This window comes from Pterocles gutturalis, unplaced genomic scaffold (genome assembly GCF_000699245.1).
Source record: "Pterocles gutturalis isolate BGI_N339 unplaced genomic scaffold, ASM69924v1 scaffold8615, whole genome shotgun sequence".
Lineage (NCBI taxonomy): Eukaryota > Metazoa > Chordata > Aves > Pterocliformes > Pteroclidae > Pterocles > Pterocles gutturalis.
The window spans coordinates 73,874-101,814 of record NW_010145788.1 but is presented as its reverse complement, the minus strand read 5'-3'; the positions used below and the strand labels follow the sequence as shown (position 1 = coordinate 101,814).

Genomic DNA, 27,941 nt, shown 5'->3' with positions numbered 1-27,941 from the left:
AAAGGGCCAGTGAGCGCCCGGGCGGGTGAGGCGCCGGGTGGCTCCAGGTGGCAGGGCCGGGCTCCCCCACACCCGGCTGACCCACCTCAGCCTGTACGAGCCAGGCGGCTGCAAAACCTTGTTTTTCTGGAAAGCCAAAATAAAGATAGACTTACAGATCCTTTAGATCCTTTGACATACACTCGTCACGTGTTGTTCGGGCTCTCTCTTTAACCGGGAGGCCTGTGGGAGGTTTATTTTCCCTTTGGTTTTCCAGTTTGGGGTTTGCCCATCACATACAGCCCCGGGTTGAGAGGCTCTGAGCAGGGCACCTGGTTGTAGGGTGTCCGGTGCTATGGGCAGCGGTGGTGCTGTCACAAAGCTGGGCCAGTCCCTCCTGCGCACCTTTCAGGTTCTCAGGGAAGAAACCTCCCCCACCTCCCTTTTCCCCAAGAGGTTCAAAACTCTTTTTGTTAGTTGGGTTCTGATTTGTAAACTCAGAAATTTACTTATCATTCTCCTCATTGCTTGCTCACTGAAGACTAATAAGGGATGCAGGTGTTTACAGGTGGTCTCTAGGCCCAAAAGGTGGCTGTGCCTCAGGTAAGGCAAGAGAGCAGCCAAAACAGGGTTTCTCAGCCGTTTCCCAGCTGGAGCTCCTCTTCTGCTGGCTGCTGGGAGTGGGAAAGGAGACCTGGCTACAGCTTTCTGACTTCTCCACCCAACAAACCCCAGCTGCTATGGTGGAATGAATTAAGGTGATTAGTCTTCCTACAGTCTGCCTGTAAGCTATGATGATTTGGTCAGTAGGAGTAGATGGACAATTAAGGCGAGGAGATAGAGGGGTGGTGTCATGGAAGACAGGAAGCAAAAGGCAGTTGGTGTGGAACAGGGAGATCTCAAAGTTAGCAGGAGCAGAGTTCAGGATAAGCTGCGCGGTATCACGTGGCTGCATTCCTGTCCCTAGCACAAGCATGGGCATTTTTACAGGGCTGACACACAGTTTAAATGATTAGCCTGTGGACAACGCAAAGTTGACTCTGTTTTCATTCTCCAAAATGTCTGACATGTTCTGACTCCTAAAAGCTGTTGAGTTGCTCTCTGGTGTGCTTATCCATGGGCTGCTAGTAGAGACAGGTGAGTTTCAACTGTAGCCATCCAAACAGCATCTTTTTGCTGAAACAAACATGCTAGTAATATAGTGGTGAAACTTCAGTGCCTGTTAGGAAAAAAGCTAGTGTGGAAATTTGCAAACGCGCTTCAGTTACTTTAAACTAGGCACATGTGCTTTTCCTTACTGTAGATTTAGCCTTACAGTTAATTGTCAGTATGCATGGAGAGTCCAGAAACTTAAATGTGAAGTCATTTCAGTACCTATCAAACAGTCATCCTCTGACAGACAGGCTTATGTGTAAAGAAGGCCATGCTGCCAAGTGGGAAATCACTGGAAAAGACAGGCGACCTCACTAACATTTGGCCAGCTCTTGCAATATCACTGTAGTCAAGGGAAAAGTATTCAATGTGCAGCTGACCAGCACAACACAATTGTTGTTTCCTTGCACCCGCTAAAACAATCTTTGATATTTTCTGTAGCTCTTTTTCCTCCCAGAAGTAGCCCTCTGTTGCCCAAGAGGCAGAGTCAATTGATGCTCAAGATAGTTAAGAGAGAGCACAGAGGGATGTTTGTCTTCAGGGCTGCACTCTGTGACCTCTTCCAGCTGCAACTGATTTACTTGGAAAGGCTGCTGCCCTGAGATTACAGTATCATAAAATCATAGAATGGTTTGGGTTGGAAAGGACCTTAAAGATCATCAAGTTCCAACCCCCCTGTCATGGGCAGGGACACCCTCCACTAGACCAGGTTGCTCCGCAGGTACTTGTTGCCATCCCTTCCCAGTGATCTTTGTTTAAATCAGTTGCAGTCAAAATGAGCTGGGTAAGATGTGCAGGGCAGGTGTAGTAGGGGAACAATGTGTCCACAACTGCGTTTGTATTAAGTGGCAGCATGGCCACTGTGGCTGTTTCTGACAGCTGCATTATGCTGGCTGCTTTAAAGGGAGAACTGAATCTCCCCGCCACTTGCTCTCTCACGAAATACACATCTGAAATACGTTAAGTGGTGTATTTAAGTAAGTTGCTGCATCTTACTTGAAGTGCTGTACCTTAGCTGGTGGCAGTACTCAAAAAGGACATGTTAAACCTTTGTCTTTCGTGGTCGCTAACAATACACACTGCTTCTGTGACTTAGGCACTTCGGCTTTTGAAGGTTTTGCCAGCTTGTGCCAGCAACTTTAACAGTAACTCAAATGATTTGCCCTGCATCTCACAGAGCATTCTGTAGGATTTCAGTTTTCTAACAGGGACACCTAGTGGTAAAATATCTTTTGCTTAAAATTATATTACTTGAGTCCTTCTGTCTGTCTGTTATTTCTGTGCTTGCTATCTAATGTCATTATTTAAGCAGTACATTTCTGATGCTGCCATTAGAGAGCATCTATTTGTTTATCAATGACAAGTCAAACTCTTCTCAAATCATGGCATATAATGCTTTCCCATGTGGGTTTGGGTTTTTTTTGTAAAATAAATCTATTTTTGTAATAGGCCTTCTGTTCTTCCTGACACGAACTAATCAGAGGGTCACTAGTCTAATACACTGATATATTTGCCATCACAGTCATGTAAAGAAGGTGGATAAGGAATTTTACAAGTTTGATTCTGCAGGGACTGTTTGCGGCGTCATTCTTGGGTACTCAAGTTCACCATGATACCTACAGGGGCTGAAAGGAGTCTGCCTCTCCTGCCCTGCTCCCAGGGTTACTGGAGTATAATGGACCAGGTGGTTCATGTTTTGTCACTTTTCAGAAAAGCATCAGATGCCACTTCACAACAAAATAGTGAAACACATCAATGAGCATCTGTTTTGCAGTGTAAGCTAGTAGCATGCTCCTTTGGTTTAACTGTGGGGGTGCAGACATCTGCCACATGGGTTTTGTGCTCCCTGCAGATGGAGTTTTGATGCAACAACTTCAGAAGTCATAGAGAAAGAAAGACATTCACTAAACTTGGATAGAGCCAGGAAGTGGCAAGTAGGATGTTTAAAACCAGGCTGTGCAGTCTCCATCCTTGCAGCCTCTCCAGACCCAACTGGATAAAGCCCTCGGCAGCTTGGTTTGAGCTCAGAACTGACCCTACTTTGCGCAGAAGGTTGGACAAAAGACCTTCAGAGACCTTTCACGTATATATATGTATGTATTCTGCGTAATGAATAATTAGTTACAGTTGTTTTGAAAAGTATGTTCTTGGGTTCTAAAAAAAATAATCTATCAGTGTTGCTCAACCTCTCTAGCTGAAGGGCCAGAAATATATTCATTACATTTCAATTGATATTTTTAATTATAGTTGGTATTTCTGAGCCATTTACATGTGAGAGCTAGCCTGTTGGTAAGTGGCATTTAGATAATGAAGTGTTGCATCCCTTTTCAAGACAGCAGAATTCTGTTCTAATATATTAATAGTTGGTTTTAGCCTGTACTGTGGCTCTGTTTCAGCAGTGTTCCTTTCTAACACCTTTGAATCTGCTTGATAATTTTAATCAAAGCTGAAGGACAGATAGAGGTCTCAGAAATAAGTCAGAGACTGGGTGGAGTGACCAAATCAGTCTCTCTGTTGAGGGAAAGGCAGGCACAGCTCAGCAATTACATGACTTTTCATTAGGTCTGTTTTGGTGGGGGCTTTATGCAAGTAGTAATGTCCTGTTTTACTCCATGGTTGTAAGGACCATAACAGGACAGGTGGATTATTGGGGTGAGGAGAGGTATCTGGAGCCAGGGAAGAAGAGAGGGAACAGCAGAGGACTTGGACCTGCAGGAAACCAAGCTCCTGTTGTTCTGCAGCTTTCAGAGGAAAGGCTTGTCAGTGGTTTTCAGAGTGCTTTGCAGGATACCGTGATCCATTTCATGGGATCCATGGTCAATGTCGTGTGATTTAGCTCATGTCACAAGACAGTAGAGCTGATTTCTAGTTCAGGGTTTGTGCCTTGGTGTCCTGCATTGAGTATCTGAATGCTGATGACTCAGAGACTGAACTTGTCACGTACAAGGAGGACCCCTCTGAAAACGAAACGGCAAGAGTCACTATGGGAAAATATCTACAGCTTCTGTCTCAAAGAAACTGAATAACCCCCAAACCTTTAAGGAGATTATGTGGTGTGATAACTGAAACAAAAGCTGATCCTGAAGCCTTTTCTCTCTCTTCAGTGGCTTTGCTCGGCTATGCATGGCCAGCTGAGGTCAGCCTGCGTCCAGCTGAATACCTCGTTTCTCCACTAAAGTTTCAGGACACAGTTTCAGTCGCTTCTCCAGAAATAACAGCTTTCATCACTTCCCTTACCCATTTTGTCATGTGTTCATGGTAAGAGCAGGAGCACACATGCTGTTTCTGGCACAGAGGAGGAAATAACCATTTTGGGGGGGGCAGCTTCTTTTGAGGACAGTGCTGCCTTAAAATGCTTGTGAAACTACAGCCTCCGGCATTCTTGAGCTTTCTGTTTCACCATCTGAAGGGATGCCATCTACACTTTTTTTTTAAAGCTTCTGAAAGGCTTAGTCTGTTTTATGAGGAATGTGTTAGGTATCTTAGGTATTTATGTAATTATACTAATGAAGTGGTTTTATTTATTGTTTTCTGAGGAAATGCCTGGTATTTTTGGGTTCATGTTTTTCAAAGAGAGGAGATGAATTTCCTGTTAAGATTTTGAGTGATTTTTTCAAATGTCTTCAGAGGAAAAAGTAAACTTGAAGAGTGATTACAGAATATTGGCTAATTAGCTATAGTGTAACTGCTTTAATTACTTTTATCCCTGAAGCCACATGACTGTGCAGATGACTAGCAGATGACTTATTTAAAAAAAAAAAAAAAAGACATGTTCACACTGCAAGGTTAATGAGCCTAATTAAATATAGTTTTCCTTAGACAGATACTAAATCATAAAGCTTGAGGGAGTGGGGGAGGGGGTTAATCCAAAGGCAGTTCTCTTTCAAATAGTGGTTTTATTCTGATTTTTAATGCAAAAACCAAACCAAAACAAAACTGGAATTGTGAGTTATTTTTCTGAATAGAGACACTTACATTTAAAGATTTAGTGAGACCTCACATGGCAAATTCTGAAAGTCTATTTAGAGACAATTATGCTGAGACATATTTGTTTTCACTTGCCCACTGCTTTAATTAATGGAGAAGTGGGCTTGAATAAAAGGTCTGTGTTTAGACAGAAGTCTCCATCTGCTGCTGCGTATCCCCAGAACCTTTGTCCTTCCTCACCATGTGTTTTTTTTTTTTATTATACCATTTTATTTCCTTTAGTAAGCTGCGTAATGTCTCACATTAAGTTTTACAGACAGGATGGGGTTCTGATTTCTTTTAAATTATTTTAATTCTTTTTTAAAGTTTTCTGCCTTTGCTGGGCACAGTGGTTCAATATCCCACATTCAAAAATATACTTGGAGATCCAAATTGTGTGCTTTTTCAAGGACACTTGTGTCTCAGGCACAAAAATTTGATATTGCACCTTATTGAGTTGCCATGTGTCAGCTACCTTCGTGACTAGTTTGGAGTTATTAAAAACAGAAAGTAAAATGTGTTTCACAGGAAAAAGGGCTTAAGCTAATTAATTTCATCATATTTGCAAAGAATGAAGAACATGCAATCAGCTATTGCTGATCAGCTGGTACACAGTACCTTTAACAGGTGACGTTGGTCAAAGATGAGTTAGCAAAAAGTAGTAGCTTTTTTTTTTTCATTTGCACCATTCTTCTCCCTCTTTTCTCCCGTTCATTGTGAATTTCTTAAACATTATTTCCCCAAGCCGCCCCCCCCAAAGGGTATTACACTTGGCTATTTCTTTTAAACTAATCTAGTGCTCAGTGCTCCGGTTCCTGCAGAGATTACTCTGACCTGAGAAGCTGTACTCAACAGTCAGGTAGGGGCAGATACAGTAACGGTATGTTTCTACCAAAGTCCAGCACAAGATGAATTGGACTGAATCTCCTCCAAATAATAAGTAATGAAGGGTTAACCTACTCAGGGGGGAAATTCAGGTTTATGCCTTAAGAATGAAGAAGGTGAAAATGTTCCATGTTTAACAAGCTGGATGCTGTCTCCATAGTCTTCCTAATTCTTCTATAGAAGGCAGTAGTTTTTATAAATAAATTATTGGATTTCTTGATTGTTTTTCATAAGGTAGAAAGAATAGGTTAGGGTAGAGTAACTGAAGCTTCTGGATCTGTATTAAAGAGCAAGAAGCTGAGTACCTCATGTAAACTGCTTGCTTTGGTTTTGTCACATTTTCCAAAGGGGCTGGAAGGTCACCATGCACCCAAGTAAGGTTCAAAAGTAATCTTGATAAATTGGGTTATGATTAAGTGATTCCACCTGAGCACTTGAGATATAGTAGGAGAATCACAACAGAGAGTCTGTGTTTCCTTCATTTATTTTTCTATTTCTTTGTGTTTTCCTCCACTGTGGACTTTGTCAAATATTGCCTATAACGCTCCACGTGAAAGGATGTGTGCTCTCTGCTGATCGCATAGGAGCCTCAACCTTAAAGCAACTGCAGAGGATGTAGAGGTTGCACTAGCTTGTGTTTCATCTGTTTGTGTTTATATGTTTTGCATTTATTGTTATTCAAAAAGAAGGAAAGTTCTAGCCATGGGTTTTGTAGCAATAGCTTTTATCACCTGCTTTCTACGTGGCAGTTGAGCTCCTTGCTTTTGGGGCAGAATCAATAAGCCTGTGGCTTTGGAAGTGGAGAGGAGTAATAAGAGTTTGTTGCTCGACTGGTTTGAAACTTTGCAAGCTCCTCCTTTTCGTTTTCGCCATACAGAGAGACCGATGATAAAGTCTTGAAGAAATCCTTAAATTCCTTAGGATTCCTTCAAAATTCCTTCTTTGGTTTAATTTTTTTTTTTTACTTTTGGCCCACATTTTTACCTTGCAGATGCTGCTCATTTAATTACTTGTATGTGGTAATAGGAAAGTGGTAGCAAGGTGGCTTGCTGTGCTCAGAACAAGATTTCATTTAGCTGTGTTTCATGCCTTTGTCTTGCATTGCCACTGAGTCATCTTTATCCTAAATTGGTTTTTCCAAAGCTTTTTGTAAGTCTAATTAAGAAAACAAGCTTGTATTTACACATACTTTAGCTAGTATATTAGCTCTACACTTTTTTTTGGCTATTAAAGCTATAAAGTAGGAAGAAAAAAATTGAGGATAAGATTCTTGTACAAAATTAGTGATTTTGGCTGTTGTATTTCTTTAAAGTTTAAAAAAGTTTTTAATCAATATGCTCAAGGGAAATGTAAGTTTAATACAGTAATGAAGAAGACTCCTAGAGATGAGGTGCTCTTAATAAATTAAGTCACCCAGAATTATTATGTCATAGTATCTGAGCCCATGCCATATGCTGACCTTAACTGATGCTGGTATTTGATGATTGGTGGTGCTGATTTCGTGATGATTGGTGGTTAATGATTGTTGATATTTTCTTCATAGTATTTTCATGGACTGCTTTTATGATTAGAAGAATTATTTATGTTTTGAGATAGAAAAGATTTTAAAGTTGATCTGATTTCTTTTCCCTGTGTACTTCTGTGAGCAGTTTTTGTTTATTGACATCCAAAATTATGGCTTTGGTTTATCATACTAAGCAGAAATTTCAAGATTCAAGGGCCTGAACCCTCAGTTCTCCTTTATCAGTCAGTTACCCTTTGCAGTGTCTAATTTTTGGTGCTTCTGTTTTCAGACAGTTACATTATTTCAGTAAACGTTGAGTATCTGCTTCTGTTGGAGTCTGGTTATTGTTTATGAATGCTGAAACCCATTGAGACTCTGAGCCAGGCTGTCTGCAGCAGGCATCTGAACGAATACACACGTTGAAGATGTTGCCCTGAGTCCTCCAGGGTGCTTGGCAAGGTGAGCACTTCTCAGGCCAGCATACATCTCAGCAGCTTCCAGGCAGATGTGTTGCCCAGGAATTCAGTGCTTTCGGAAACTTGAAGGTAATCAGGCCCTAGAAACAAGTTCAGTAAAATTAGCTCTAGACAATAACAAGTCAAATGCTTTGTTATGCAAGGCTTTGTCTGGAGGTTTTGGTGACTGTGTGAGGTACAGTTCCTGTAAGCAAAGGTTTGTGCACTAAAAAATGCTGTTGTATCCTGGGTGCCAGCAAACAAGCAAAGGAATGAACAAATGTTGCCATATTCTCTGGAATCAAGAAGTAAATCAGCAAGCAATGGCAGAAGACAGTTTTGTGGGGTTTTTTAATATGCTACATGTGTATTAAACTTCATAGTCCCAGACTGGTAGCATGGTGTCTTCCATCGGCAGTAAGTTAATTCAGTTGTTATGGCAAACAAAACATGCTGTGTGAAACATCCAGTTCACAGATCATACCCTAACAGAAGTTGATGCTCTTATGATATTTTGGACTGATGATAAATATGCAAGCCCTCAAAAGGACATAAAATCCCAACATGCTCTTCAGAGGTCCCAAACCAAGCTATGACTTTCTTCTGAAGTCCCACACCATATATTAAAAGAACACAGAAATAGATGAGACATTTTTTCTTATTTTTTTCCCACCCCAGAACTTGACTGGATCTCAAAAGTACATGTGAATCAACCTGCAGTTGTGAGGCATGCAGAATGGATTAAAAAATGGAGAACTGTGGAAGGTAATTGGCGAGTAAGTGCTCTTTTTATGCATTCTGTTCCTGTATTTTTAAAGCAGCCACTCTCCCTCTCCAGGCTGCAATATTGAATTTTTTTCAAGATGCATGTAAACTTAAAAGATGTGCTTGTCCATGTCTTATTTTAATAATTTGTTTTTGATGATGATGGGATGGAATACAGTGATGCATTTATCCAACCAAGTTAAAAACCTTATAACTCATGAGTGGCAAAACCGCAAATGAATTTAAGTCATCTTTATTCATGAGTGGATTAAATTGTATATTACTATCCCACCACATTTATTCTGTTTCCCAGACAGACTTCTCTGCACGCTGCCTTCTTATTTTTTAATTTTAAAGCTGTAAGATATGATCATGGTCCCTGTCAAATTTGACCTACCTGGATGATTTTTCTTTACTTAAACATCCCTAATATGTGTGACTTCTTTGCTTAACTAGTTCTTACCTAAAACTCAAAAATCTTGACTGGCTTTGGCACTGGGGGCAGAAAGGAAAAATAAAAAGAAGGAGAAAAAAATAAAAGAGCCAACTAATGTTAAGGGGACTGATTTCCCAACTCCTGAGCTAAGGCAAATGATCAGTTATTGTCCATCTTGATATAAAATAGGTTCACGTAAGCCACTGCTAAAGACAGTGCCACAAATAAAATAAACTTTTCTTCAAGGCTGTCTTCTATTCATTGAACACACACATTTAGGGTGTTTTAGCAGTTACCTTCAACCTGTGCTGTTACTGACCCCCCACCAGAATTGACAGATACTGGCCCAATTGGTTTCTCCAGTTGGTAGATGAGAACCATAATGCAAAGCCATCAGTCAGCAACATAAGCAAATACATTCTCCAAAGCAGAGCAGGTGAGGCATGGCCACGTGCTGGCTTCTGCCGTCTTGGCAGCAGGATGGGAAGCTCTGAGAGGGGAACAGCAGGCAGAGCTGGCTGCAGGATGCCACAAGTGCTTTGCCAGTGTTCAGCCAAGAGCAAGGTCTGAGAAATGCCGTGCAGCAGACCCAGAGCTCCCAGTGAGCTGTCAGTCGTGGGGTTGTAGCTGGTGTCCAAAGGACAAATTAATTCTTCATTCACCAAACAGCTGTTCTGCAAGCAAATATGTGTGATTCCTCCCCGCTGCATGCTAAACAAGTCGTTTACTTGCAACAGTAACTGAAAACCTGGAAGTGGGAGGAAGGAGACAATGAAGAATCAATCTTAACAGTGTAACATAATAGAACAAAGCAAGAGTAATTTAATTATACTTATTTCTTAAAAAAACCTGTTCAAAATAGTTGTCATCCTGAGCTTAGCATGTCGGGCAGCCATTTTGAGGTGGCTGAAGCTGCATTCACAATGAGCACAGATCTTGTGGATGACAGTTTGGAGATAATTTGATGTAGCTGTGTAAGATCCTACTGGAAGGTGATAGAAAAATGCTTCCTGCCTGCTACATGAACCTGAAAGTTTGTGCCTTGAATTTTATGGTTAAATAAAAAATGGGCATAAACTGAGGAAAGTTAGAAACCAGCTCAGCATTTACCTAGAGTTTCTCATGCATAAAAAGTCACTTGATACCAAGTTTAGCAGTCCAGTGGCTCTGGATTAGGCAATAGTGTTGGTGAGAAAATCCAGAGGGTATTCCATGACCTTAGCTATCTTCAGATACTGCAGGTGCAATAATGTAAAAAGTAAGTCTTCTGATTTGACAGAAGTTACTATATAAAGAACAAAGGAATAGAGAGCCACAGGCTTTGATTACAAAGAATCATTAGGAAGAAAGGAATTTAGTGTTGCTCCCTCAACATGGCTGTAGGACAAGTGTTTTAATTATTATTAGCACTTCTCCACTCTCCTGTGTAGTAACACTGATACTGAGCAACTGGAGTGAGGTTTTACGTTGAAGAATGCGAGCAGCATCTCTCCTGTTTTTGAACACTGTCATTACAGGATGGTCATGTGCTGTTTATTTCACAGAGATTATTTTGAACCTTTACATGTTTGAATCTAAGTAGCATCACAGATTCAAATTTTGAAACCCATTTCCTAAAATATACGTTTGAAAAGCCCTTTTAAAAAAATGAAGTTCATACCAGTTCTTAGAACTCCCTGACTACATCTGTCTTGATGACTTTATGATTCATGTCATAAGAGATGAGATTAAAAATTCCTTCAAGTGAAGGATAAAAAAATCCAAGTAAAAGAAACTTAAAACCATTTAAAGTGAAAAACCCTTCTGAAGTATTATAGGGTGAAAGTGAAAATCAGTTAGAAACAAGCAGTCAAGCTTAGACTAACAGAGGCCAGTAATGGTTCATTACTCTGTTTAGTCACCCCAGAGTATCTTTCAGTGTAACATTTACTGCAGGTTCAGAAAGGACACTCCCATCAGCTAAGTGTGAAAAGTTTGTGGGCTAGCCAGCATCTTAAGATTTGCAGAGTAATACCTCCATGAAGAAGCAACCAATTTTTCTGCCTATACTGACAAATCGTGTCACAGAGCAGAGCAGTCAGGGAGGGACTTTATGGACTCAAGTGGACTTTGCTATTGCAAACTCTCCCCTTGTTGAACAAGTGCCCACTAAGAGATGTCAGCTTTTAGTGAAGCCATCACTGTAAATGAGAATTTGCTGGAAGACCGTCAACAAATATCTCAAAATAATGTCTTAAGCTCAATTTTTGTTCAGCAAAAAATCTCAAAAATTTTTAGTTGTGCTTCTGTTCCATTGTGCAGTTAGTAAGTCTTGAAATTCTGTATCATTTTCATCTAAAGAGTGCTTTAGCCCTGTCACTTAGCCCTTGCTTTTGTTTTTTGCACCAAATAGTTACAGATGTCTTTTATTCCCAATTCACACAAAACAAAGTGGAAACATCTGGAGTCTAGACCCTAAGTTTCAAGGAGTCTGGATTTTTACCCCCAGCTGATTCCATGTTTCACTCTCACAGCAGGAGAAGCATGCAAACATGCAAGTATGCAAATTGCTGATGTGTACACTCATCTGGTTATTGGCAGTTGCAAACCTTTGCTCCTCTTGAAACATGTGTGTAATTTTTCATGCATGCAGCTTTGAAGATACAGGCACACTATACAGAATGGAGCATATTTTAGCAGTGAGGTCCCTCACATAGGTTATGTTTTTCTCTTTGTCTTACAGAATTAAATTTGAAACAAGATGCTTTTTGTCCAGGTAAAAGTGTTTGTCTGATTCTTAGAGTCCCATGTGGTAGGTAGCTTTTGCACCAAAAAAATGGAATTGGATCCTTTGATTCTGAGAACTGTCTTTTGATTCCAAATCCTTCCTGTGCCATTAGATACTGCTCAAGACATGAACAAATATCCGCCATCCCTGTCTGTCAAAAACCATTCTTTGCATATTCTCCATGTTATATCCCATACATTTTCTTATTCTTAGAGTGAGAACTAGGCTTCTGATTCCTGCATCTTCTAAGTCAGTTCGGTTTTGGAAGAGTAAACAGAAATATGGTATTCCTTGCTTCCTTCCCTGTGTAGGCTGCTTGGCTGCTGAAAGCTGTCACCTGCATAGACCTTACCACTCTTTCAGGCGATGATACTCCTTCAAATGTTCACAGACTGTGCTTTAAAGCAAAACATCCCATCAGAGAGGATCTGTTGAAAGCCTTGGATATGCATGATAAAGGTATGACTGGTTTTGTGTGTTGTGTAGAGAAAATGTCTGCATTTCCTCAGTATTCTTTCAAATTTCAGAAGGTGTAAAAATAGCCCTCTTTTCCTATAATGGGAGCAGTTATGGTAGGCAGCACTGAGGAGCTAATAGTCCCAAGAGAAAAAAAATAGGTCCTGTATGATCTTACTTAAAGCAACTGTCTAAAGTTCTAACTGCAAATTAGCTATTTCTTTGAGTTAATATGAGGATACATAAAAAAAAAATCCATTCTCAGTTTGGCAACCAAAGTGAAACATGGACTCAGGGCGACACTGTAAGTTATGATACCTGATGAGCAAATTTGGTATGGAAGCCACGAGTGTGTAACCTCAGTGTATGTCTTTTAATAACAGTGCACTAAGGTGAAACTAATTGAGTATTCTGTTAATCTGCTGATGTCCTTACCAAATTGGAGAAGCAGAGAGTCCTCATGTGACACCTTCGGATTTCATGCTTAGCTGCTGTTGCTCTGTATAACTACCAAGCCTGCCACTTTGCCTGTCAGAAAAGATGCATTCTACAGTCCTAAACATGTTATTTTTATGTCAGAAAACATTATCTGTTACCTTCTTGTTTCAGTAGTTAAGCTAGGAGACATCTTTGCAGCCCAGTCTACTTTAAAGAATCAGTCCTGTAGTGAGTGTATGTGGTTGCGTGCATATCATGTATAGACACACACACGTGGAGTTCCCAGCTAGGTCAACAGAGTTGAAGGGGCAGAAGACAGCCCTTAAGAACTAGTCGCAAAACTTTCATTGATATTACAAGCTACATCTGAAGTCTCAGTGTTGCACCTAAGACCAAACATGATTCAACTTCAGAGCAAATCCAGACTGTCAATATAACTAACAATAAAACCTTTTTATATCTGAGCAGCTCTTCTGAATTTTTCCAGATGTAATCAGTGAAGAGCCTTTGACTTTTGTCATGTCATGTTGGCTTTACGATGGTCTATCAAAACCAAAATCTCAGTGACATTTGGGACATGCTCTTACTATTGAAGTATTACAGTTTTACATGGGCATTGGTACACCAATTGATGTCATATGATGTAAAACCAACAGGGAAGCGGGCCTCTGGTTTTAAACCATACACATAAAATATCAAAGATTAGTCTTTTTTTTAAACTTGGATTTATGGACTCTTCAGACAGTTGAAGTATTAAATGTGAGGTCAATTATCTGAGACTTTGAGAGAATAGCTTTTTAACTGGAAATGCAGTAGGACTGCATTAACATAAAGACTGCGCAGTTGCTCCTGGCTCAACAAGTAAGGACAGAGCTTAGCAGTGCAGTTTCTCTCGCAGTGATTTGCTGACTAAGCATGTCTTAACTGTACCTGTTGGCATTAAAAATTTATCTGTCGATAAAAATCTTGGTGTTTTAATTCCTGGTAATGCAAACTTGCTCCCATGGTCAGGTGAAGGAACATGAGGGACGTAACAGTATGGAGAATCACCTGAAGTGCTTGAACAATAAAACAGATATTGCTAGTGGCTAGTGTAGGTGCTTAAAATCCTTGTGAGAATGCAGAAGCAGGAGATGCCAACAATGCACACACGTTCATAATACAGATTGCACTAGAGAAGGTGGAAATCTATAAATATGAAAAAGTGAACTGTGGCTTTTGCAGGTATTACTGTCGGAGCAGTTTGCGTATATCCCGCAAGAGTCACCGATGCTGTTAATACCTTAAAGGCTGCTGGTTGTAACATACCCGTAGCTTCAGGTATGTTTTACTCTAAAATATCCAATTAAATATTTTGATGCTGTAAAATATGGAGAAAAATCCAGAAGCTTGGACTTGCTTTTGTTTCAGAGAGTAAGTTAAAAAGGTAGCAGATGGAAGGAAGGGAATGGAGGTGAGGATTTGCTTCTGGTATAATCTTTTTGTTTTCTTTCAACTTCAAGCTTGTCAGCAACGCCGAATCTGTTTTGCTGGAATCTCTTCAAAGAGGTCCTTGAGATCTATTAGCATTTCCCTCAGCCAAGTAGAAGAAATTGAATAGTGTTAAGGACAATGTTGTCATCAGACACTAAGTAGATAATGATAATAAAACTGCAATGTGAGATTTAAGGAGTTCTATTACATTTTTTTTCCCTATCAGTTGTTTGTCTTTTAAGTATAATCCTACAAGCTGAATTCAATGAAGCTGTGTGCAGAGGCAAGGGTTATTGCTTGCTGTGCAGCCCACAGGTTCAGGACTTGTACTCACAAATCTAATAGTGGCAGCTCTTCTCCAGTCACCACACACAACAGATGAGTCCTGAATCTACAACAAGTAAGAAGTAAATCAAAGAATTATGCAGGTTGGTAGGAAGCTCTGGATGTCATCTGGTCCAACCTCCTGCTCAAAGCAGGGGCTAACTTTGAAGTTAGATCAGGTATTTAATGCTAAGATCCATGTTTTCTGGTTTTGTTTTGCATATTTTCGGTTGTTGTTATTGTTTCATTATTGTATAGGGAGAAATGCATACTAAATACATTTATATGCCAGAGAGAAAGAGGATCTCTGACAAAGAGATACTTTGTCATTATTTCTTCCATTTCCAAAGTTACCTTTGGGTTTTGTACTTAAACATCAGAAATGTAATCTTAAGTAGACATCATTGAAAACATTTTTTGCTGCATTGTGATTTAGCTGTTAAACATATTCCTGGGATTTAACTTGAAATACTACTTAAATAAAATCAGGGGAATGAAAAATTTATGTATTGCTTCATATACAAGTTCACTCCTTGTTTGCTCATTTCTGCTGGAGGCAATAGATATTGTTCTTTCTTACGTAGGCTGCTTTGGAAAAAAATAAGGCATGTGAAAAGGACCTTCTTGCAAGATGCACTTAGTATCTTGCTGGATATTAGTTCTTGAGGGAAGAGCAAATGCTTCTTTTGGATGAAGAGAGGGTAGGATGAGGTGCCTTTAGATTTTTGTAATTGTGATAGGGATAAAAAAAAGGAATAATTTTCAAAATCAGTGGTGTATTAGAGGTATTTGCAATTTTATGGTCAATTTATAAAACATTTTCTTCCCTCTACCTGCATCCCCCTTTGTGCTAGTGGCTGCTGGGTTTCCATCTGGACAAACTCCTCTAGAAACCAAACTGGCTGAAATAAAGCTAGCTGTGGAATATGGTGCCAGAGAGATTGACATTGTCATTAGCAGGAGTCTGGTGCTGACTGGCCAGTGGGAAGGTAAGTACCCATGCTTTGGCAAGGAACCTGAACCTGTGTACATGCATGTGCAAGTTCTGTCTATTTCCCCAGTCTCCACATCAGTCCTTGAAGAATTTGATCCCTCCACTAAGAGTGACTGATAGTCTGGGGCACTGAACTAAATAAAAACTATTTCACCTGTGCTACATCAAAAGAAGTGTGACCAGCAGGTCGAGGGAGGTGATTTGCACCTTCTACTCCATACTCGTGAGACCCCGCCTGGAGTACTGCATCCAGTTTTGGAGTCCTCAGCACAGGAGAGACATGGACCTGTGGGAGTAAGTCCAGAGGAGAGCCACGAAGATAGACAGAGGGTTGGAGCACCTCCTGTACAAGGACAGGCTGAGAGATGTTGGTCTGTTCGGCCTGGAGAAGAGAAGGCTCTGGGGAGACCTTATAGCAGCCTTCCAGTCCTTAAAGAGGGCCTACAGGAGAGATGGGGAGTCACTCTTTATCACTTATCACTTATTTAGTGATAAGACAAGGGGTAACAGTTATAAGCTGAAAGAGGGCAGATTTAGATTAGATATTAGGAAGAAATTTTTTACTGTGGGGTTGGTGAGACACTAGAACAGGTTGCCCAGGGAAGTTGATGCCCCATCCCTGGAGGTGTTCAAGGCCAGGCTGGATGAGGCTTTGAGCAACCTGGTCTAGTGGAGGGTGTCCCTGCCCATGGCAGGGGGGGTGGAACTCAATGATCTTTTAGGTCCCTTCCAACCCAAACCATTCCATGATTCAAACTAATTTATGACTAATGGTTAGATTTTTATTTTTTTTTAAAGAATGCTGTTACAAGTTCTGTCAGGTTGGGTATTCAGAATGACTTTGAGTTTTGAAAATTCAGGTCTATTCCTTCTGTGCCTTTAGAGGATTTTGTGTGCAGGATTAAAAAAATAGCAAGTGGAATGGAAGTGAATGCCTATGGTCTAATTATTTGAACAGTTTTGTTAAAACCCCCAAGGGGCTGCTAATGTAGATGATACCTTGTTAAATATACATGTTTCAGTTCTTGGCAAAAATATGTATTTTAGTTGTTTTCTTTTCCCTGAAAGTTAAGGGTACAAATTGACTGTTCATATTATTATTGATGTTCTTGTGCCTGTAGACTACTACTAATTAGCAAGAACAATAATGCTGAAGATGGTTTTTGCTCTAATTGCTCCTTAATGTACTGTGAATGGTTTGCCTTAAGTGCTGACAATGCTCCTATAACTAATCTCCATGTGAAGGTAAACACATCATTGTCTTGGAGTGTATTTTCCATTTAGTTGTGTAATGCATTGCTGTAATAGCCTGTTTGCTTGGAAGACTTTATATAAAGGACCCCTGGTACCTGAGTTTGGTTAAAGAAATAAGTCATCATGGCAACAGATCATATTTTCTGATTTTGGTCTTCCTTCAATTAGCAGTTAGAATTGAACCAAAACCAGAGTTTCTGCATCTGTGTCTTCAGGACTGATATCCTGGTTTCCACTTCCTGTAACATCTTGGCTTCTTTTGTAGTATTTGCCATCTCCATTGTTTTGCTCTAACATATATGCAGTTTTGCAAATGTTTGTCTTCTTGAGGATAGGCACTGCCGCAGCCATTTGCTTCTTTCAGAGTGGCTATTTTAAGTTCCAGAAATTGCTAGAATATGGAGACTGGGTGATTGTGTGGTTTTGAATAAGACAGAATGATGGCCAAATTCAGTACTAGCTGGCAGCAAGACTATACACGCACCTTCCTACGCTGTATCTTTCTTAGGGTCTACCCTATGGTCTGCAAAGCACGTACCCCCTCCTGGAGCTGTGCTCTGCTGGGACATGTCTAGGTCTTTGGCACAAAGTGAGTTGAGGCAGTGATCTGTCACCAAGACTGAAAAATGACCCCTAAACTGAAGAACAGCAGCTTGCAACTGTGTCTGAAAAAGTCTGTCTTGTAGCAATTTCTGATATAGTTGTGGTTACTTCAGACTTCATGGTACAAAACTCTTGTTAAGTGCAAGCTGCACAGAGCAGAGATCAGAAAGTTAGTGCATGCAGGCAGTTGCAAATACAGGCTCAAGGTTATATTGCCCAGGATTATGTGGAAGAGAACTCAAAGGAGAAATACAAGGCTAGATTCAGAGAGGAAGTTGATATTGGTGATTGAAATGAACCAGGTATAGATTCCTAGGTTTTTCTATATGGGAAACAAATTGTTTTCTGTGGTCTGAATTACAGTGGAGGAGTACACAGGCATAGCAATGATGGATGTAGTATAAAGCTGTCAGTTTATTAAATAAGTAAATTAGGGATGACTTCTGATTTGGAATGCATATTCTTTTATCCACACATGAAGTTGTGACAAGGTTTAAAGCCATCCTTTTTTTGGCAATGGTTAGTTTACATTTCTTTTACTGAGGGCAGAATTGAAATTATTTGCAAATGTTTTCTGAAAGTTTGTTTATGAATGTGAATCTGTGTATGGCACATATTTACATGGTCTTGAAAAAAGCTACCTCAGGAACAGAATTTACTTGCCATACAGATCGTGATGCAACAGGGTGAAAAATTCTAATATTTAGATTGCCCGTCCAAAAAATTTTGGTAGGTGGTCTGAATATTTTGGTGTGTATCTAGTGTTTGACTTCATGTTTAGCTTTCAATAGATGTGTGTTACCTGTATGAACATGCAGCTTTCCACCTCTGTCTAATGATTAGGTATGATACACAACAATGTATAGAGTACATTTAAGGAAGCTAGAAGGGATGATGAAGTCTTTTTTAGGCTGTATTCCTACATAAAATCGAAAAAGGTTGAGTGCAGTACCTATGCCTGTGTTCAAGGTACTTCATAAACTAGAGCTGCCTTGCAGTTGTGACAGAACCTCAGCTTATGCTTATAACACTAGTATGTTTTTATTGTTATTTTCTCATGCTTCCTGTCTTGACAACTTCAGGAGTTATTGATAAAAAATATGTATGTGGTAGAGTGCTTGATCTCTACTGTTCATATATTTTTAGCTTTTCTTCTAGCCCGTGCAATAATCGGGGTCACCGTGATAGAATAGTGTTGCTTTATGATTTGTTTCAAAGACTTGTTTGATTATTAAATATTTTAGTATGTCCAATTATGTCAAGTTATTTTAAAGCAGTTCTTAAATATTGTTGGAACTCTTTATGACACTCAGAATATCTTTTCTAGATCTTTACAATTAATTGTTAAGAGCTTTTTAATAGTGCTGAACATGAAAGCAGCTTTATTGGACAATTAATTTAGCTTGGAATATAACATTAAATGAGGTTAAGTTTATGAACTTGTGTACCTTTTACAACCTATTAACTTTTTGAGCAAAATTATAATAGTTTACTCAACTATTGTCTTGTATCACTCGACAAAGTATGTATTAAGCTTAAGAATCACAATTTAGCATCTCTAAGCCCAGAATGTGGAGCCTGTTTGTAAATAGTGATGAAGTTGACCAACAAGTTGTTGAAAGAAACTGGATTTTTAAATATTTTTTTCCCTGTTATCAGGGAATATGTTGGACTTGCTGTACCATCTGAAGCTGCCTGGGGTACCGTAATGTTACTTCTAGTTTCACAGCTTTTAGCAAACACCTGGACGTACCACGGTGGCTTCAGAGGTCTTGATAACCTATTCTTTGCTCTATGTCAGTTGAAGTTTCCTACAAGAAAAGAGAAAAAAAGAAGTATACTCTAAGAAGTTGTAACACAGCTGCATCTGTGAATACATTAAGTATAACCTTGTTATGAAAGCTGCCTTTCAATTCATCTTAATAATTATTCAACTGTGAGTTTAGAGGCTTTGTTCAGGGATTGGAGCCCCCTTTTGTGCCGCATACCTTATAAACAGGGTAGGGAAAATACACTCTGTGCTCCAAAGACTCCACATGTTGTTCACAAATATTGTAATTGGAGATACCATTTTCTGGATGTGCAAGCTGACTTGGGACCTCAAAGTCTAATTGCACAATTTCTTTCTTATATTGTCAGCAGCAGCTCAGACTCCTGAAGCCAAGCTGTTTTCAGTTTCATGTGAATCACTGGAGCCTGGAGTTGCACATATGTGGCTGAGAGCAGAACTGAAAGTGTCGTGTTGTGCTGATAGCCTTGTGCTTGTCATTTTGTTAACAAACCTGCCATTAATGTGCAAGACAGAAGGGATTCGAGCTCATTTTCCACTTTCTCATCATGATTACCTTGATCTTTTGGTCTAACAGAAATTGAAACATCTTCCCTCCTCGTCTCAGTTTCTACCCTTAACATCAGTCAATGTGACTGACTAGATAAAAACAACAAATACACTGAATTTAAAACAACAACAAAAAAAGGAAAAGCGTTTTTATCACTGCATTTTTGGAGAAGAGCTGTTTCATAAAAATTTAAGCTGTTTCTTTTTTTGCCTTAATTTTTTCATTTCCTGTGTAGGAGATATGGATTATCCCCTTTAATATGTGATTTTTAGGGCAAATGTGTTAGACCAAAGCAAAAGGCCATCTAGATAATCTAGGGCAGATTATAGCCAGCTGTAATTGTCAGGGATGTTTGCCTGAGAGATGTGTTAGGGGGAGGCACATTTCTGTTGTGCATTTAATAGCTGCAAAAAAATCAATATAATGTTTGTACTGAGTAGTTACACTTTTAGGAAAACTACAAAAAAGCCACCTTCCAACACTTATCTTTTATAACAGTGGAATTAAAACCATAGATATGAAAATATTTTTTTGTTGTTCCTATAAAATCAGAATTTTTCTTACTTTAATAAATGCATCCAATAAAAGCAGATCTAAAGTTCATGAAAACAGCAAGGTATCTTAAGTAAGTGGGTGCAAAGTAGGAGAGTACTTACGTTGCATCCACTTTAACAGCTAAGTTGGTGGAGCTACTACAGACTATATCAGTGAGCATCTGGCTCCAAATATATTCTATATAAGTTGGCTTGCTTTGGGTTTTGGTTTTTTGTTTATTTGTTTTTCCTGGCTTAATATTTAGACTTCTTTAGGAATGGGTAGTTGTGGTGTGTTCGTGCTGTGTACAAGATGCTACACAGTACTGGCGATTTGGTTTGAGAGCCCTTCATTGTCTTTTCCCTGTTTTTTAGCAGTCGGAAGGAGAATCTCTTGCATCCTCTTCATGGTAGTCTTAGCTCACAGCTGAAAATACGGCTGTGGGGTTTATGTGATAGCGGTTTTTCCCAAAAGCTTTCTTCCCCTACTGTTAACCAGAGAAGCTCTGTCTGTTGTGACAATTACTGGTGTTCTGCATAGGTTGCAGGTATCCCCAGAACCATGGTGTCCAGCTCTACTCCTGCTGCTGATCAGCTTGAGGGAACTGAGTAGTTAAGTGGTAGACTTTTTGGTAGCTTGGACTGTCCCAGAAGCAGCCCAGGTCCCCTTGAAACACTGGGTACATTTTCAGCTGTGATTAACTCCACCCATGCTTTAGACGTTTGCCAGGAAGTTTGAGGATAATCAAGTTACTTGTGTCTTGATTTAAATCTCACTGAGTCCTGAAACCTCTTTTTTATTTTTGGAAGGAGTTTTTGCATTTATTCTGTATCAAAGCAGTCCCTGCTTGTACTGGGACTGGGGTGCTCTGGTTAATTTTCTCAGTCACAGAGGTAGTTGCATTTGTATTTGTCCTTTTACTGTAGGGCTCATAATGTCCTGTGAATGCCAGCTATTTTCTGCAATAATTGGTCTCTGAATAAAGAGCAGTATTTATTATCTTCACACCTGCTCCATTAAAGTATGCCCACTTTTCCACCACCTCAGCTAACCTGATAGACATGGATGATTGAAGATCCTCAGTTGTTCTGGTCTGTGGGTTGATGCATGCTGTCAGATAGTGAGACTGTTCAAGTGATCTTGACGCTAATTGCATATAAAAGTACCTTCCAACAATAGGGAAGATGCTGTAGCTGTGGTACTAACTCCAGTGAACAACAGCTATGAGGACATAATTTCTTTTCATGGAATCCGACCTAAATGTACATTTTGTTGGTCTTATTTTGACATTTTTGGTGATCTATCATAAAGGTAGAGAAAACATCAGTCTTTTGTTACCGAAACTAGAAGAACATGAAAGCTGCTTTCTCTGGCTTTCCAAAAGCTTCAGGAAAGAGTCGCTCCATAAAAAGAGACTGCATTTGGATCTAACATGAGCAGTGTTATCAAATGCACAAGAAAATAGAACAGGTTCTTTGTATTTCCTTTTTGAGTCTCGATTTGATGTAGGTTTCTGGAGTATCATCAATTGATCAATAAAACATGTTAGACTGCATGCTAGTACTGATTAATTCACACCTTTGGTACGCAGTAAGAAACAAGGTGAAGCCTGGTGTCTATAAAGGGACTTGCTAAGTGCATTAGCCAGTTGTCTACTAATGTGTGTAGTATGTCTCAGAGGACCACCTCAGTGATCCCAGCCGCCTGGTGTGCTGATGGTATCAATTGGATGCAGCAGCAGCAGCACGGGTGGAGGGGAGGTCCAGCCATACAGCAACCGGCAAACCCTACTGTGTGTTTCCAGGTCTCTCTGAGGGGAAAAGAAAGCTAGTGTTGCTGAAAAAAATTTAGTCTCCATAGCTATATCCTGGACTTTTTTAGCAAGAAAGATTGATTAAAAGGTGTATTTTAGCCTTCCATAAGCAAACTTTTCGATTATGTGTTTGAAGATTGAATACAATCTGTGAAAAGGACTCTCTTGCAAAGGATCCTGTTGCTTATTTTATGTCTTTTTTTTTTTTTTTTAATCCAAATCCCAGAAATGGTGATTTACACAATAAGTGCTGCTTTTCTTCCCACCATTAACACTGGATGAGTCTTAATCATCCTCGAGTGGCCAGCTTCTTGTTTCCTTGTGCTCCCTGTGTTGCATTACCTGACCAGGTCTGCAAGTTCTAGCCTTTTTTAAAAAACACAGTCGGTTATGTCCAAATTTATTCCAGTCCTTACTGAGTCTATGAAGATACAAAACTGTTAGAAAGTTAAGCATACCTCTGGCCATGATAATTTGTAAATCCAAAGGCAGGAGTTTGTGAGGGGGTGGTCTCCTCTGGACAATGTCCACGAGCAGCCAAATGCTGGCCTGTCCTCCCTGTCCCACCTTCTCCCTGGCTGCAGCTGGTGGCCAGCTGGTTGAGTGGCAGTTCACTGAGAAGAGGTGAGCAGGCAAGATGAGTGCTGCTTTGTCTTGGGGATACGGTGACTGCTTGGAGATGAATGCTCAGGAGAGCTGAAAGTCAGAAGACAGACTGATTAGCAAGAGGCCCCCCAAAGGTGGTGGAGCTCTCTGTGGGGAGGGAGGGCCAACTCCAGGACAGGGTTTGCTTTTTGTTTTCCAAGTGGTGTGAAGATACAGAAATAATGGTCTGATTTATCTCTGGTCTAAAAGGCTTTATATAAGGTCAGTCCTGCTGTCTGTGTTCATGCAAGTGGCAGTGCTTGTGTGTATAACAGTGACTCATGACAAACCTCCTTCCTGAACTCCAGATGGCTTCCTCACAGAGTGTGGGCATCAGAAGCAAGGGTCCACCTCTGCCCTTGGAGCTGCAGCTCCACAGCATGCTAGGCGGATGTTCTGTTGGTCCTCCTGCCGTGGTGCTTCCTTCACCCTTGCCAGGGCCATTTGGGGTCTTGGCACAGAGTGGTCAAAGTCCTCAGTAACCTCATGGGCAATGCAACTACTTGAGGTGGTTTGTAAACACAGATCCATGCGGATTTACTGGTCCTTGGGGTGTGATCCCAGGCCTCGATCTCCTCACCAGGGATGTTAGCAGAACGCACTAATTTTTTTCAGGAAATTCTGCTTCTCAAGAAGCTTAAAGTGGGATTCAGATGCCTAAACACAGGCATCTAGCTCCATAATCAGGCTTCCCGAGGTGGTCCCACAGTACTAGGGAGGATGGTGGGAGACCAAAGGGAGATGTGGAGCCTCCAGGAGTGGCAGCGTGAAGCCAAGGAGGATATGTCATGGCATCTCAGGTGGCACAAATGTTTGTAATTAGATAACTTGGTCACACCTTTGGTGTTTTTTAGGCTGAGCAATTTGGCAAATGTGGCTGAAGGAGACAAAGGGGATGATGACGTGATGTGGACAGGAAAACATAACTGTCCCAGAGTACTGATTCAATGTACTACCGTATATATTGCCAAAAAAGCTGTTTTAAAATCAATCTTGACTGTCATAGCATTTTTCATTGCTGATGTATTCATGACTGTTTGGCATACTGTGCACATTCTTAGTTTTGAGAGAACCGACATTAATAGCTATTAACTTAAGTCTGAAACTGTGTGGCATTGTTAATTACCTCCAGTCATGTAATTTATTGAACTTACAAAACTTAAGTTCTTGAGTGCTGTGACTAATTATAAGATTGGAAATTAATCCAGAAGTGGAAATTACAGCCATACTTGAAAATGTCTCTCAGGCAACTTTGATCATTTTCACATGCTTTTGTCTACAGGTCTCTACAAGGAGATCCGTCAGTGCCGTGAGGCCTGTGGAGAAGCTCATATGAAAACAATCTTGGCAACAGGTGAACTGGGGTCCCTTGCTAATGTCTACAAAGCCAGTATGATAGCTATGATGGCAGGTAAATATATGTGTTTTTCTTTTTAAGCTAAGAATATCTTTGCTATATTATTTATGAAGATCTAAAAAAAATTCTACTTGCAAAAGTTTAGTTTTGCCAATAAGAGGCAAAAACTATTATGCAGCTTTTACTGAAGCCACAGGTGTGGTAGTGAAGTGCCTCTTGTTTTGTATAACGTACAGAAACTGCACGAAATATTAAATAGCACTTAAAACTGCTAAATGACAAAATTTTTAGGAACAAATACTTGTTATCAAATGTCTGGTCCTTGATATATTTAATAAGAATATATACGTTTGGGGCAGATACACATATTCGCCAGGAAATTGTGGTGACCTACAGATGTGGTGTATGTAGGTAGAAGGCTTGGAAGCTTATATTAAATGCAGGGGAACTTTCCAGTGAAGATGCATGCTGACAGCTCTCATTTCTGGTTTGCTATCACCTTTTCTAACCACCTCTATGAGAGTGCAATTTGGGAAACCAACTGTACTGGACATGGAGCAGGAGGGAGAATACCACGCACTCCAGCAGGTACTGGAATGGGCTCGGTTATAACTGGTTTTAACTGGCACACTCAAAAGCAGTAGCACTCACTACTGTCAGTTAATTGGTACTTCAAAAGTTGTTTGGTCTTCCCCATCTTTGAAAACTCGATTACATCTGACCTGATGTTTACGAGTCTGTCTTTTATCCTTAACGTTCAGCTAAGAAACAGATTCACATGAGCAGGATAGAGTTTTTAGGGCCTGCATATAGTTTGTAGGTATTACTTTTTTGCATAGCTATAACCATTGGAGACTGAATGTAGTGAAGCACCCATTTGAGCCGAGATTTACAGCAGTATATTCTCTCTGAAGCTTTGGGCCTGTGCTGGTATAATTTTCCCTAGTTTAACTAGGATTTTAGGGCTGTGTTTTAATGCCATCTTTAAGATGCAAAAGCAGGAACTGGCTGATAAGGCTATGTTCTTTGAACTCTGTTCTAGACACCTGCTTCTTCCACCGTGCTTGAAAGAGGGCTCTTCAAGTATATTGATAGAGAGAAGTGTAAAGATATACGAAGAACCACGTGGATTAATCTGTCTTCTAAACTTTCCCTCATTTTTGTGTTGATTTTTTTTTTTTCTACTGTAAGCTCTTCAGACCTGGAACAACTTCTTATTTTAGAGCAAGAAAAAAATCATCCAGGCATGTTGTCAGCATTTAAATAAATATTCAACTTGCTGCTGACCTCATTGTCTCCTTATAAAACACTATGCTTATTTACTTCAAATGGAATGGGAAGCTTTCAGGCTTTTTACATGCTCAGCTATGATGTCAATTAGTATCATTAGAGACAGAGGATCAGTATTATGCCAGTAAATATTGCTTTTAATTAGAAGAGGTGTAAAAAATACACATTTCCTGTCATTTCAACTGATGTACTAATCATTATGATCACTTTTTGTAACATGGAGTAGTGAAAAATTCAGGTTGTAAAGCGTTTTACCATTTTCAGATTTTTTGCTGGTGTAGTTTTTTTTAAATACAGCAGATGGCTCTATTGTTAATGATTTTCCTTGCATAGTTATTCATTTTATAAGATACTTATACGTCTGAATATGTGCAGTAGTTTCCTTCTTTCAGTCTTGCTTTTTCTTTGTGGGTAGGTGTAAAAATAAGAATTCATTGGTGCCCTGTGTACATGTGTTGAGGGCCAGGTTTTCAGACTGTGACTTGCCAGGACTGCTGAGAACCTGGAATGCCAGTTTAACTATGTTTGATCTGTCTATTTGTAGCATTTTGGGCAGACAGTAATTTGGCACGGTATGTTTAAATTCTAGCTTTAGTATCCATTTATTTTTTCAGATGGTGCCATGATTTAAAAGAAAGAAAGGAAAAAAAACCAGATGATCTTGTGGATGTGGCAGGCCCTGAGAACTTTTATCTGAAGATAAAAAAACAATACCTCTGATCAACTTGACTCCAGTGATTAGTTTTATATGGGGAAATGAGTTACACAGTATAGTGGATTCAACTGCAAAACTGGCTTTAGAAGTTTTTGCTTCTGCTGGCCAATTGCTTCTGTACTTTACACCAAACTTTGCTGCTCTGTCAACCATGCTGTTAGAAGTGCTTGTCATACTGCATCGTAAACTGAACTTTCAAAGAATACAGTTGAAAATTACTCCAGAAAAGGGACAACTAGTTTGTTGTGGGGTTTTTTTGATTGGTTGGCGATGTCTGTTTTTTTTTCTTTTTTCAAATGGTCACTGCCTTAACAGTCTGGTTTACAGCCTTGCCTTGCTTGCAGCTGTATCAATGCAACTGAGGTCATGGCATGCAGTCTTTGAACTGGTTTTGCTTCACAGTGCATGAGGTAAGCCTATCATGTAGGGAGCACAAAATCCTAGCCTTACAGATGTTTACATTGCCTTTGCTGAGCATGCACACATTCACCTAGGTTCTGAAGCGCAGAGCCACTAGATGTGTTGTAACATATATATAAAATATATGTATTTCCCATGTGTCTCATTTGTGAGACTCAGAAGGCTGAGAGAGTAACACAATGCTGATTTATCACTAGTTCCATGGTTAAAAGCTTGCCTGGGACATCTGGGACTTTGTCTCTCTGACTGAGGTTCTTCTCCCACACAAGGGTCATTTTTACAGCTTATTTACCATTAAGGATCTCAGTCGCTCCTGATAAAGTTGCTCTGCTTTCCACAAAGCAATTAAGTGAGCAGGGAGTACAACCCAGATGTCTCCTCTCTCAAATACCTTTCTAAAATTTCTATACAGTCTTCCTTTTGCTGGCTTGAGGAATTGTTGGTGTATGCTGGGAACCACATCATGTTACCTTTCATCAGGTTCAGCTAGCAGGTGGATGTGAGGCCACCTGCGCAGACTTTAAAAGAGATGGTAGAAGGTCAAAAAATGAACACCTCTGCATTGGCTGGGATTTTTAAAAATGCTAAGGACCGTGCTCAGGCTGTGGTGGTGTGCCCATGCACTTTTATATTCAAAGCAGATTGCATAGGCTGCTTCTGTAGGCAAACATCTCTGTACTCTGAATCACAGCCCTTGCAGGACTCAGCGGAAGCCATTCACTACACACCCGTGAGTGAGGCTGAGCCCAGTGAGATGTGCAGCTCCCAGAAGTGCAATGGAGGTGGAGGCCAATTGTAGAAATGGTGCTTTGTACAACATGCCTCTGTACAAGATGTTAATGCTTGTACCTGTGAGAACTTGGGAAAAAGTTTGCTTCACAGTGAGGTGTGATAATAATTTGCCTTTATTTTAAGCAGTGGCTCTTGGCTCCTCCTGTGTCTGAAATAGTACCTCCAAAGTACCTTGACTACTTTTTCTTCCTTCTCTAGCACAGCATATAAGGAGAAAGACATCAGAATGGGAGCAGACACCCAGTTCTCTTAAATTCTTCTTATCACACCTTTGCAGACTTGACTGACACACTAAGAATACTTCTGGAATATTTAAAAACTTATTTCTGAGTGAAAAAGGCTGACAGCCCTTTAAGGACAGTGACTCACCTGGCAAGATTAATCCTTGCTGTGCTAAGGAGGACATAATGGCAGGTAGAATTGCACAGCAGTGGCTCTGTGTCACCAGCAAAAGGGCACATTGTTTTCAGAAAGCTGACCAAGAGAAAATCTCAGCATTGAATCAGAGAACTTCTGGTCATTGCTTTATAACATCCACTGCCATTTCTTGAGCTTCTTGAAGTCTTGATGGTGGTTTGAGTACAC

At 40.1% G+C, this 27,941-nt stretch overlaps 1 protein-coding gene across 1 annotated transcript in view; it reads left to right on the top strand.

Annotated features, from left to right (window-relative positions):
• Positions 1 to 8,447: 8,447 nt before the first annotated feature.
• The window catches only part of DERA (deoxyribose-phosphate aldolase (putative)), a gene marked incomplete at its 3' end in the record, with an annotated part of 44,823 nt that continues 25,329 nt past the window's right edge, over positions 8,448 to 27,941 (top strand). The window contains 5 exon segments of the mRNA XM_010085494.1: positions 8,448 to 8,717; positions 12,221 to 12,368; positions 14,028 to 14,123; positions 15,455 to 15,589; positions 24,065 to 24,193. Of these exon segments, the coding sequence (XP_010083796.1) occupies positions 8,448 to 8,717; positions 12,221 to 12,368; positions 14,028 to 14,123; positions 15,455 to 15,589; positions 24,065 to 24,193 (778 nt within the window).